This window comes from Necator americanus, chromosome I, assembly GCF_031761385.1.
Source record: "Necator americanus strain Aroian chromosome I, whole genome shotgun sequence".
Taxonomy (NCBI): domain Eukaryota; kingdom Metazoa; phylum Nematoda; class Chromadorea; order Rhabditida; family Ancylostomatidae; genus Necator; species Necator americanus.
This window is the reverse complement of record NC_087371.1, coordinates 5,106,493-5,119,750: the sequence shown is the minus strand read 5'-3', so window position 1 is coordinate 5,119,750 and position 13,258 is coordinate 5,106,493. Positions and strand designations below refer to the sequence as shown.

The following is a 13,258-nucleotide window of genomic DNA, read 5'->3' as shown; positions in this document are numbered from 1 at the left end:
AGCTTTACGGAATCATTATTTCTTAGTAAGGGATGTGGTCAATATATTACTACACTGTTGAGGACTACGAATTGATATGGTCAGTGTTGTAACTCTAGAATAAGTCCTGAAAAGTCCTTGAATGGAAGAAAATTTAAGGAAGTAATTTCTTGGTCTTTATAACAAGATGTCAGTATCCTTTTTCGTACTTATTTACTTCTACTCGAGCTTTGTTCAATTCCTCGCCTTCGCAAGGATGCAACTGAACAAAAAGTAGTTGTGAATCCTTGAATAGCTACATAGTGTCATTCTAGACATTTATTTAACCGAAGAGATACGCTTAAGTCCTTTACAGTTCTTCACTACAATGTGCTTATGTAGTTCTAAGTAGATAACGTATTTAGGTCGTAAACGGGTGAAACGGGGTGAAAGTGTGACACGTGTGTGCGTGCAGCCGCTTGAGCTTCCCTAACTATCGATCGCGGCCGCGGCGAGAAAAAAAGTAGTACCGGCGGGCACCTCATTGACGTTTCTGTTGTCTTCGTATTCGATTACGCGCTTTCTACACCTACATCATTCGCTCTTCATTCATCCTTCAATGCTATCATGGAATTTGAACCAGCACCTGTTGTGTTCGTGCCTTCAAAAGCTCGAAAAGGTCACGACATTGCCATTTATATTCATCCTGAGCAGCGGAATCTTTGCTACGAATGGTATTATCAAAGGACGTTATCGAACGGAATAACGAAGCTGTTCACGTGCAGTGGTTGCAAAGCGTTGAAAGATTTGAATAAATCGATCTATACTCAACCATTACCGTCCTGCAAAATAGCGAACAACAATTTCATCACCGATCCATTACAACCTCGCCGACCTCATTTTTGTCAACCAAAAAGTATCCCGAAAGCAATGGCGAAGCGATTAGTGATTGAACGATGTAAGGAAATACGATCCAACGAAATCAACGGTCAACGACAACCATCGATAGAAATAGCGGAAATTATGGATAGATTAGCTTCAAATCGTTTCGGTTCGTAATTATTTGTTTCATATTTTAAGAACTATTTTCCGAGCGGGGAGATATTCAGAGGTTTTTACTCCTGAACAAAAGGAAGAAATGGTTGCACATATAGCGAATCCTATGAAGAGAAGCAGAGATAACGCTAGACATGCTATATCTAAGGCTAAGCAAGCAGCAAGGAATACTGTGGAGCATCCGGAACTAATAGTATGTTTCTTGTAACCGATAGGACTTTCTGATCAAGTAATGATTCATCAAAGAGAAAAAGAAACTTGACGTTCTATAGTTTTTTAGTCCAAGTTAAACCTTTCGTTTAGTGATTGTTGTTATTTCTACATCTAAAGAAAATAGAGAGAAGGAAGTGTGAAAGATCGCCTTTTATAGGAATTCAGTCCTTTTCTGAGTGTGTTTCTTTTTTTCGTTTTACTATTAGTAATTTCCTCTTTTCCTATCATCATTCCGTTAGAGAGAGAGAGTTTATACTCCTGCTTCACATGCTATAATGTGCAGCGGTCACGCGATTTCTTGATGAGACCCAACGGTGAGCGATACGGGAACACTTTGAATTTCTACTATTGCTTATTGTATTTTCGGTAGTTTATTTCGAAAAGAATGAAGACTTCTGTGGATCGTTGCGACAGTCTTTTTCTTCTTTTTTCTTTCTTCATAAAAAGGTTGTGTTGTTGCTGAACAAGCAACTATATGAAGGTTCTAGCCAATCAATAACGCGCGCGTTCCCACCCCACAGCACGTTCGTCGGCATCCATCCACGGCGCTCTAATCTGGTGTTATCGAACAAAGAAAGAATTGAACTTATTCTACTCGCTGGAACCAGTAAAACATATTGAGAAATTGCTGCAGAATTCAGCCGAACACATCCATATCGCCCACCTGTGTGTCACGGCACAGTTGGGAACATTATCGCAAAATTCAAAGAAACCGGATCCATTTATGATCGACGATATTCACAGATGAAGAATAACGGGACGGATCAATCAAAAGCTGCTGCTATCCGTGAAACGTTCCAAAAAACGTTCGGAAAATCTGCTCAAGAAACTAACGAGAACGACCAGTCGAAAGATAACGTGCATCGTGCTATTCTTCAAGCGAATGGGTACGTTTTCGTGCATTATTCAAACTTTTTCCCATTATTTATATAAGAACTCTTAAGTTCAATTTGCTAATCTTTTTTTTGTAGCAAAGACAACTATTTTATCATTTATTTTGTCCTTTGAAATGATAGCAATATCAAATATTTCATAACTGAAATTCTTCACCTATAAATTTTTATTCGGATCTTTTCCATGCCTAATTCCATGAAGTTTTCCTTTATTATGCTTCCCACTTTACTTTATCCATCCCAAATCACTTTTAGAAATAATAGTGAAGTACTTTTTTTTCAAAACAAATTATCATGCGTATTTTTTTTTCTGTGAAAAGTTTCTTTTTAATTCTATGCTAATCAGTATATTTGTACTATTCAAAAGTTCTTATCAATTTTTTTTAAATTTAGCTCTTCCATTTACAACACGTTAAGTAAATTTGAATATTGGGAGGAAAAAATCTTTAAAATTTACTTATCGATGAGGATATTTTCACTGTCCTTCTCTCTCCTGAGTTTCTAAAAATCAGCATATCGAATTCATGGCAGCAATTTTTATTTGACTTCCCACTGTTTCATCCTGATCGTAAATAGCGGGAAAGAAGTTCGCTGAGTCACTGAACACCTCACCCAAGGAAAAGAAAGCTAACATTACAAAGGGTTTTTCTTAGAATAGATCTCCAATTTGCAGTTATTGTTGAAAAAAGTTTTGAAAGACTTCCTACACGCGGGTACTTCAACCTTTTTTCTATAGCTCTGCTAATCAAGTTCTTCAAAATCGTTTTGATTGTCTGATGATTGTTTGTATAACAGTCTACTTGAATCATTTTTAATTTAAAACGTTCGGGTCTCTTCTTTTTGTCATTTTTTTTTGAGTAGATTGGATAAGCTGTTTTTGATTATGCAGTAGAAAGCTTAAGAGAGCTGAAACAAATTGTAGAGAATGTTCACAGAAATCTGTTATGCCATGAACTGATTGCTGATCCTTATACAGGTGGCCAAGTAATTCGCATTTCCGTATTATTATCGCTGCCTCCACTATTGATTGTTCGGATCTCGTTTTCCATTTTTTCATCGTTTCTCATTTAAATCGAAAAGCTGTTCGAGTAAACTTAGATCATATCGTGATAATCATATCTGGTGTTAGTAAAACATATTTTTTATTATTAGTGGGACATATTAGTATCGTTTGCACAATGTAATATTAGAATTTTAAGTAATTCTCATTCTCTTCTAGTTTTCGCTATGCCGTCGTCGATATTGATGCGAATACAGGTGACGAATTATACGATTTGCTGGTGAGTCTAGTTGCGTACGCGTCAAGTATATCCTTACAGTACTTCCCTTCCTTTCTATTTTTCCATGCACAATTTAGGTTGACAATGGCTTTAATAACTTCGTGTTCTTGAACAATCTCTCAGACCATCCACAATTTAGTATGCAGGTATTGAATGTTTGACGTTCTCCCGCTATTTCTTTCATGTTGATTACATTTGAATCAAGTACTGAATTTAGATTTTTGCAGGAATCTACAAAGAAGGAGGCACAACCACAATCAAAAATGGAGCCGCCTTCTCCGATGCCTTATGCGCATTTGCAATCTGCATCAGGTTCGTGCAAACCCAAACCAAATATTGTTTACGCAGACTAGTACTGTTATTTTGCAAATTTCTCGCACATATTTAATGTGCACTAGTTAGGAATAGTTCCATTTTCTCCCAATTTTCAACTCCAGGTAAGTAACTAGTAAGTGGTTTATTGTATTCTTTATCTGGGCGTGTTGTTATGTAAATTGTTGTAAAAACCACAAATTTTCTACAGACAAGCACATTTAATCACAATTTGTGTTCAGAACGATGTCAGTCACCGTTATTCGAGATTCCAAAAGAAGAAGAGGTCGATAAGGAACCGTTTTTTGAGGGAGTTTCCGCGACCGATCTATTAGGTGATGGTGCTCAAGGATCGCAAGAACAGCCAGATTTTTCGACTGAGTTTATTACTCTGAGTGATTCTGATTCTCCTAGCCCATGTTTAGGTAGGATTTCGGATGAGTTTATAATCTTTCCAACGTTTTCTCCGAAACATTGGAGGAATATCCTTTTTATAGTAGAAGTTTTTTTTACCTGTTTTGCAAAGAGTTCAGGTGTCTAAGATGGGTAGTGGTGGAATTTCTAAAATATTCTTACTAAATCTTTAAATGATATCAACTCATCTTCTCATTTCTGCGTTCTTGTAGCAAAGAAGCAAGCGATCGAGAAGTGCGATGCAAACACATCAAATGCGAGTACCACAGACGATTCAGACACGGAGTATGTTGCTATTGGTGAGGAGTTTTGTATCGTCATTCCTCAAATATCGAGTTTTTTTTTAAATTTGAAATAGTATCCCGACCAGTTTTTGACTATTTATTTGTTATCAGAGCAAGTGAACAAGCCTAAATCAAAGGTTGCACCAACGGGGAATAGCGTCACATGTTTGCTTTGTAAACATGTAATAATGGTGTCGAGGTGAGTTGTTTCCAAAGCAGAAGCAGTGTGAGATTCTTCACTACAAGTGATAGGAACTGTGGAAATGATCGATTATTAAAAAAGATAAGCGGGAGCTCATTCGCGTACAAGCCCAATGTTTCTATAATTAGATTAGCTTATTGAGCTCTCATACAGTGAGGTCAAAACGACCTAAACTATGGTGCAATTGCGGAAGCGGTTTCGCCCGAAGTGGCGCGACGGGATTTGAGCTCAGCTCCGTAGATCGATTGGAACTTGAAAGAGTCCGACCGTGAGCGCAACCGCTTGCGCGATTGCACCACAAGTCCGGTCATTCCGATCTGAAGTCGATAAACGTAATTTCATAGGTGCGTTTTTTTTCCGATGTAAAGATGATTTTGAAAACATAAGAATTTTTCTGATTATTCAAAGTTTTTCTCTTTCGTGAAAGTCTAGAATGGATATTCTTTGTTCCAGTTTTCTCTAAATCATCGATTTCCTTGTCTGGATTTCTTGATACTGCATTCCAAATTCTACTAACGCTCGTACTTTCCTAAGGATCTTTTCTTGCCAAAATCATTCTGCTTTTGCATTTGTAAGGTATCGTCTACTACATCTTGATTCTTCTACTTAATATTTTCAGATTCACAAATCTGACGAACCATGCTCGTAGACATGCCGTAGTCAAAAAGTATCGTTGCTCTCAATGTGTTTTCCAACATAATGAACACGCAAGAGTAAGCGATTTTATCTCGAACGTTCTTTATGGATTTAGTTATATTTGTGTTCAGATTCGTACCCATATGACAAGTGTGCATCGAGATGCCACAACTGGTGTAATAGACAATAGTACTCCTGAAAACGTTAAACTATGGAATTATTTAGTACAGAAATGTTTTCCACACTATTTAGCGGATTCTAAGGTCAGTTTGATATTGTTTGAAATTCTCAAATTTCTGTCGTGGGAAATCGGTGAGGTTCTAGGAGCTAGTTTATCGAATTTGTGCGCTCAGAGGTACAATTTTGCATCTTGTTACTATGCCTTTATTCCGTATTTGTTGCTCAGCCTAAAATTTATGTGATGCAGCTTCTTTTTCATGAATGCATCTGGTTGATGATAGTGAATTATTTTTGCGTCGGAAGTGTTGGTAGTGGCAATACATTTTCAAAGCTAAAACTCACTGACATGGTGATCTGCTCGGGACGAACTGTAGAAATCACATCAATACGAAAACGCTGTTGTTACCTGTGTAATTGTTGTCGTTGTTACCAAGTAAAATACATCCTCAAAAAGCTGAATTTTTATTCATGAAATTATTTCAAGGCATTTTACATTGGCGATCGTAATTTTTTCTAAGGTTCTAGCATATCTATCTTTATTCATTTATTTTCTATATTAGAGTTTTATAGAAGAAAAAAGCTGATGAGGATGATCATAAAGCTGCTAGTGCTGAGAAAAAATACAAATGTGCAGAGTGCGGTGAAGAGTTCATGGGTCCAGAATCTGTGGCTGAGGATGGGTCTGCACTGGTATGTTCGTTTCGCGTAATGCAGTACTTTTTGCTCTTAAACTTTATCAATTTTGCGTTCTCCGAGTTTTGTTTCTAGAAACTTCTCTTCTTAGTTGGAATTTTTAGTTTTACACTGCTCTATAGTTTTTTTTAAAGCTAACTCTCATTGGGAACCATTTGAAGACATCGCACAATGTTGAATGCATGGAGGCTGTGTGTCTAATTTGCGGTTATGAGCATGCCGACCAGGTAGATTCTTTTTTTTTTGTTTTCTATCCTTCTTCATTTTCTTTCTCTACATTTCACCTGCTGAAAATGCAGTCATTGCGTATTTTACTGTAATACACCTCGGCAGGTTCGGCAACCCAATGGCTGTTTGTTTCGCTTGTCGAAAAATGAACAGCGGTTGATGCTAATGATTTTTTGAGGCGAAAAAAAAAATTCCGTGAATTGTGGTCAATAGAGAAGCCGGGGAAACATTCTGTGTTAGATGAACCCGCCCAGGATTTTTTTTCGCTGTAGATGACCTACACTCTGAAACTGATTAGAAAATTTTTAAAAGGATTTGCATATTACGTTCTAGTTCTGTGCTCACACAGCAACTTAAACGATACAGTCGAACTGGGATAAGCCTATCGTTTGCGTTACTTTTAATATTGCGATAATCGTCCTTTGTGAGAAAGGATATTGGGGAAGCAGATGGTTTATCTACAATACGATGTTATTTTTGTTTCTGATCGAATCCGTACTTGCTAGTGCATTAACTGCAGTAATGCGCTACATATCACTCGCCAAACTAAATAAACTGTCATAACAGTATCGGTTGTTGAAAAACGTGAGTATGCTTGCAGTGGAATGTTCGTTGGCACTTATCAGTGCGACACTCGGATGTTTCACCAGAGAAAAATTTCGTCGTATTGCCAAAATCAAACTATCGTGCGCTGGTCGCAAAATTTTTCCCATCGGCTACAGGTATGCGATTCATTAGTTTGACAGAGATAAAGAACACATGTGCAGTTAGTTCTTCTTTTAAGGATTCCTTGATGGGAAAATAAATCTACATACGGGTGGGGCTCGACCGTTTTCTAATCATGAGATGTCACCTAGAGAAGGATCTACTCAATTAAGCGATACGGAGCTGTCCGATATTGAACAAGATGAAAGTTTATCCTGCACGTCGCTGCCATGTCGAGTGAGTTTTTCATACGCAGTAGATTTCACTATGAGTCCAAGCTGATGGAAATTTCATATGAAGTCCGATCTTCTTATGTCTGGATCTCAATCATTGAATCCCTGCTGTTATCTTCTAAACTGTAGTTTAAACTTTACAAGCCAATTTTCAAGTTATACATGCGATTTTGATAGTTTTTCCACGCCTACTGCTACAATCAGGGATAGGGAAGCAGCAACACAAAAGAAAACATGCGAGGTCTGTGACAAGCTGCACTAAGGAATTGGTTGCACACTTTTTGCCTCTTGCGAACGCTCAATGTCTCCTTGCAAGCTCGTGCAAAATCGAGTGCTGGCCACAATCCGTAGCAGCTGAGAAATGAAACACGTCAAGCTGACTTCTCGCGATGCACCCTGGGTGAAAAACTGTGAAAATGGCTGTAAGAGTTGGTAGATGAGGTTTACTTTCATTAATACTGCTTGCTTTTATATAAACGTATCTGGAAACGCTTTGTTTTCAGGTGAAGGGTGAAGCAAAGGAAAATATTATATTTCTTACGTTAAATTGTTTACTTCAGCTCTGTAATATATTCTTCGATCTCGATGACTTACCGAGTATTGCACTGCACGCGAAAGCACACTACATAATAAAGCAATACGAGTGTGAGCGGTGTGCATTTGCCAGCAACAACAGATCCGCACTGGTTCAACACATCAATTTCAAGCATATGGGACCAGTCAGGATACTGGAACGCGAGTAAGCGCTTTCTGCCTTGACAGTTTCTACCATTTGGCAGAGTGTCGAAATTGAAGTCGAATTAGTATAGACGAAAAAAAAACGATTTCAGGAATGAAAACATGCGGAAAGCGTGGACTCAGGTGGTGCGGACTTGTTTCCCGGGTATAGCTACGAAATTGAAGAACAAACGGGTGAGTTGTAAACAACGCGCCATGTTTCATTCGGGAAAGAGAAACGAATGTTGTGATGTACTTGCTTCCGTGTCTTGCAGGAATGTGGATTACCACCTGTAACAGAGTCCAAGAAATCACGTGCTACTGCTACGAATAGCTGAGTTTGTCACTTTTCATATTTTATTACTCCTTATTTCAGTTGTTGTGATCTCAATTTTTGTTTTTGGACAATTACTTTTTCCTTTCTTTTTCTGTATCTTGTTTTTATCTTTGCTTTCGCTTTTCCTGGATCTATTGAAGAAAACCTGTTGAACTTGTTCCATCAATTTCTAAGTATTTTTGTGAACTGTGATGAATTGTTTTGTTATTTCTATTGTTAATTTTTGGTCAATATGATGATAAATAAGCTTCTAACGTAGTCTTTCGTATATCTCTTAGTGAGGTAACTCTCCTTTAAGGTGTATTATAAAACTGAAAACATTCACTATTTAAAGCATAGATATACGAACTTGTGGTCGCGCTGCTAAGAAATCCGTTGCATGTCACTTCATGGAAGGAGATTCAGCAAATCGTGAAGAAGATGATGAAAAGGTAGAAGAGGTAAGGTAGGGTCCAACCAACTTGAATCAAGGAAGATCGTCCTCTAGGACGTTATGCGGATGTATTCCGGTTAGCAAAGTGGTACGACCAAACAAATTGCTCTACAGTCTAGTCAAAAAGACTTCAATTACTGCGAAATAAGTAAGCTTGAGTCTGTAGTTGGATCTTTTGCTCCAGTTAGGGAACAGAACTGAACGGGGTCTCAGAGCTTCAGGTCCTTTTGACTCGACTACATCTGCTAAAGTAATGGAAAGAACGATTTTGCTACGACTACAACGACTCGACTATGATTGTAAATCGAGCACAATGAAGGATGGGCGTTTCCTATGTTCATGCTAGCACATGTCAAGAAATAAAGACTATTCAAGTGAGAAAGAAGTCGCAACATAGAATACATATCCAGGAATAAATCACCTTAGCTAGCAGACATTTAAACCTAGAATAGGCGATGTAGCAGGAGTAGCGAAGGTAGAAGTTATCACTCTCACCTATTTATCTCAGTTCGAATAGCTACGAGTGCCTTTTAGCACTAAAAGCCCTCACGCTTGTGAAGGGCCGCCAATTTGGCAGAAGTGGCAGCAGGCCAACGCGCGGCTCCGCGACCGCCTGCGCAATCGTTTAAAGGTAGCATACCAGTTGAGGTGGTGCGGATTTCAGGTGAAGTATCCGTATACGGGGTCGTAGATTATGGAGGCGGGGGTAGTTCCGCTCATCTCTCTCTGCATCACTGCAAACAGCCTCCTTCAGAATGCTGTTTTGTACGACGCCATCTATTGCAACGCTCCACGCGCCGCCTCTGCCCTGCGATTCGTCGAAAATTAATCCGGACTGCCCCGATAGGCAGTAAGGGACGCTACGGGTGCAAGGGTGGCGCGCAAGAAGGCATCGTACAAGACAGCCTTCAGGAACCGGCTGCTTGCAGTGATTCAGGGAGGGATGAGCGGAACCACCCCCGTTTCCGTTTCCATAATCTACGACCCCGTATACGGATACTCCAAGTGAAATCCGTACCACCCCAGATTCGTGGTGTGCTGCCTTTAAATATATTTAGATGGCACCGAGTAATAGATGATTACAGTAATCCTGGAGGCAGCCTAGTACCTAGTGCTTGCATCGCTCCGGTTTTATGGCTGCTCTCGTGGTGACAAACGCCATGCCGGCGTGCACAATGACGCGGAAAAGTGGAGCAAATAATTTCGAGAAGTTATATTATTCTATCCCTACACTAATACACGAAAAAGAACGAAAAACAAAAAACGTACGGGAAATTAACAGCTCCTTTTTTGTGGTCTTTATCCGCGGTCTTTTGGCCTTTTTGCGGTCCTTCCCCGCAAAACTCATCCGAGAGCTTCCTCCGCGAACCTTTCTTTGCAGACTTTGGGGGAAATGTAGTTGGGAAGACTCGGTGGCGCCTTTATTTCTCGGCGATATAACTTATTTTTTTCTCCTAGTAACTTTAGCTTACATGTCATGCATCCTCTAAGACTAGTTCTTAAGTCTTAGACCCGCGATTGATTTGATTATTGACTTCGAGAAATAAGGGCGTCATTGAGTACCTCCTCCCCCCTCCTCGCCAACTACATTTGACCCCGGATTTTTCCTCCGGACTTCATCCGATAGTCTCTTCACTGGAACATCATCCGAGAACTTTATCGCCGGACCTTTCCTGCTTCTTTTTCTTGTGAACTTTGTCTTTGAATCTTATCCGGCGGTTTTTTGAGGACCTTTCCTGCGCAAGTTTTTGCGGATTTTTTTTTTCTGTTTACGGAAATCCATCTACTTATGGTTTCAGCCTCTCTGGATATTAAAATCAAGATTTGATGAGGTACATGTCGAGAAGAGTTCGTTTGTTGTGCTGTTTCCTTTTCTTGGTGCAGCAGTGCATGTCAACGTAGGCAGTGATATCTTTGATGTTTGTGTAACGCATAATTATGTTGTTGTCGCAACTAATAACCATATTTACATCGCTCACAAGGATGAGCTGGAGGTCAGTACTTGTTCTTGAAGTTTCTCTGTTCAATATTGTGGATGTCTCTCATGTACAGAGTCCACTCACGTGTTCATGGGATCTGAAGCGCTCACTCGACTTGGAATTCAAACCAGGCTGCTGGAAGTCCGTTGTTGTCTATGATCTGAAAGAAACTACTGTGACAAAGTGTTGGCCGGCAGACAAGAGGAAGACCACGGCCAGTGTTATTCTGACGTCTACAGTCTCTACTGTATACTTTGTGTACACAGTTGATGATGTGAGTACAGTAGTAAGGTGAGTGATAGGGATAATTAGATTTTGAGATAATTTGTAGAGTAATGGAATGTATTTGCAGACTTTTTAACGAGTATAGTTATCTGGAGTCAGGAATTGTGAGGCCCACGGTTGTCCAGATTCCAGAGGATTTGCGGATTGTTGCGGTAATAATTATGTCATTGTTTCTGTTGTGGTGCTAAATACTCTGAGTCGTAAGCGTCGTCTTTTTTTACTGTGATCATGGTAAGATATTCAAAAAGAAAAAGAAAAGCGAAAATCGGTGTTGTTGACGTCATACCTTACTTAGAATACGGAGATTACATGTACCTATTTTGCAGGATTGAAACATTTATCATAGGTTGTTGATAACTACTTAGAAAATCGAGTAAATAATCAAAAAGGAAAAGTTGCATATTTTTGTTCCCAAAGAAACCGAGTGTTTTAATAAAAACAAGGCTACAACCTGAAATGTTATCGACAGTAAATAATTACTTGAGATGGGTTCCTTAGGAAATCCGTTCAGGTAGGAATGGACGTTTTTAACCCAATTAGAAGGTGACACTTCCGTTAGTTGCTGGAAATCTTAAAAACTCTAGAGTAGGGAGGAGAAGACAAATAGGGAGATAAAATATTAGTAATAACGTTTAGTTTGAATTTGGTTTTTGTAATTATCGTCCCATTTTTGCTCACGTTGTATTTTTTCTATCAAATATCATTCATCCTAAGAGTGCAGTTATTCCTTAAGTCGAGCGCACAAATTTGTAGCCATTGGAAAGTTTGACTAGGTTGATAGATCTCTTCCTCAATCGATTTATCTAATGATATGGAGGAGAACGAGAGGGGTTACGAAAAGAAAAATGAAGAATGAAACGCGAATACCTTTTTTTAGATTTGAAATAATACACTGAATGTAGAATATATAATCATTGGAAGGAGAGTATCGTAATGTCATGGGGGTATAGCTCAGGGGTAGAGCGCTCGCTTTGCATGCGAGAAGTCTGGGGTTCGATTCCCCATACCTCCAGGACGTTTTGCTAATCTTCACGCAGAACAATGTGGTTACGGTAACGTCTTTAAAATTGACGTGTTCTTTTAGGCAGCCTCTGGTAATGATCATAGCATTTTTCTGACTGCGAAAGGATCAGTGTTTGTTCTGGGCACAGGAAGGTGAGAAATGATTGGCAGCTTCTTTTTTTTCTTTTATTAAACTGGGGTGAATTCAGAGGAGTTATCAAAACTTTCTTTTTTTAAGCTTTGACTAAGCGCGAAACCAGTTCGGGAGCAATCTTGCGCTTTTCGCCTAAAAAAGTATTTGCATTCACGACGAGCGCGGTAAAAATATTCGTTTTTGTAGTCGTGGTGAACTGGGAATTGGCCTTGTCCCGAGAGTCTGCGAGCTAACATGGCTCGAGGCTCTAGAAGGAGTTCGTGTGATTTCCATAGCGGCATCTGGATGGCACAGCGCCGCACTTACAGGTTTATTTATTGAATTATTTGTTTTCTTGCATCTTTTTTGCTGCTGCTCGTGACATGAAAATGACAAAACATTTCAATTAATAGCTGACGGTGATGTTTATGTTTGGGGCTGGAATCACCGCGGACAACTTGGAGATGAAAAGGTCAGCACATATCGTACACGAGTTGAGTACGACGTCAGTAATTCAGCTTGAGTGCCTGTTTGTATTAGCCTGTGAATCTTTGTAGGAACGAGTGGAGTTGTATCCGTCACCTCTGGAGATTGACCTCAGAGTCGTTAGAATAGCGCTACAGGAGCATCTAACTGCTATTTGGGTAGCTGAAGGTGGGCTTTTTTAGAACCAAATTTTTGACATTAGGATAAGTTGTATGTTTCTGTTTATTTTATATGCAGATAAGGACGAACCTTCGATAGTAATGGGATCGGACAAAATAGGAATGCCACATGTTCAACTTCAATATTACAACCATGTCCCTGACAAGACGAATGAGCAGGACAGGTTAGGAGGAATAGGCGGCGATTCACAAGTGGATATGGTGTTTCTGAATGGAAATAGATCTCTCGGATCTCTTGGCGATAGCTCAGAGATTCACAGATTACAAGGATATCAGGCTCAAGAAGATAAGTTCGAATATGTTGTTAGAGACAGGGATTGAAGTGAGCTCTGAAATAGTGGGGTTACAATCGTATTCCGGGGTTATTAACATACTTCTTTTTTCAGTGTTCTACATTTTGGTACTAGTTATTTGAATGAC

General features: G+C 39.3%; 2 protein-coding genes across 2 annotated transcripts; both read left to right on the top strand.

The window, feature by feature from the left end:
• Nucleotides 1-585: 585 nt before the first annotated feature.
• On the top strand, nucleotides 586-8,342 carry RB195_004542 (uncharacterized protein; the record flags this gene model as incomplete). Its single annotated transcript, XM_013444189.2, has 18 exons — nucleotides 586-1,009; nucleotides 1,068-1,207; nucleotides 1,972-2,114; nucleotides 3,340-3,400; nucleotides 3,478-3,546; nucleotides 3,628-3,712; nucleotides 3,955-4,137; nucleotides 4,339-4,425; nucleotides 4,522-4,609; nucleotides 5,232-5,325; nucleotides 5,380-5,511; nucleotides 5,999-6,118; nucleotides 6,256-6,348; nucleotides 6,951-7,071; nucleotides 7,134-7,291; nucleotides 7,848-8,026; nucleotides 8,118-8,199; nucleotides 8,280-8,342. 18 exons carry the CDS (start codon nucleotides 586-588, stop codon nucleotides 8,340-8,342), a joined length of 2,322 nt encoding a protein of 773 aa, XP_013299643.2.
• Nucleotides 8,343-8,730: 388 nt separating this feature from the next.
• RB195_004541 (uncharacterized protein) lies at nucleotides 8,731-13,159 on the top strand (the record flags this gene model as incomplete). The annotated part of the gene is made up of 9 exons (XM_064182424.1): nucleotides 8,731-8,781; nucleotides 10,574-10,768; nucleotides 10,827-11,044; nucleotides 11,106-11,190; nucleotides 12,123-12,193; nucleotides 12,381-12,502; nucleotides 12,587-12,645; nucleotides 12,731-12,827; nucleotides 12,897-13,159. The coding sequence occupies 9 exons, from the start codon at nucleotides 8,731-8,733 to the stop codon at nucleotides 13,157-13,159; spliced, it is 1,161 nt and encodes a 386-aa protein (XP_064033691.1).
• Nucleotides 13,160-13,258: the final 99 nt, after the last annotated feature.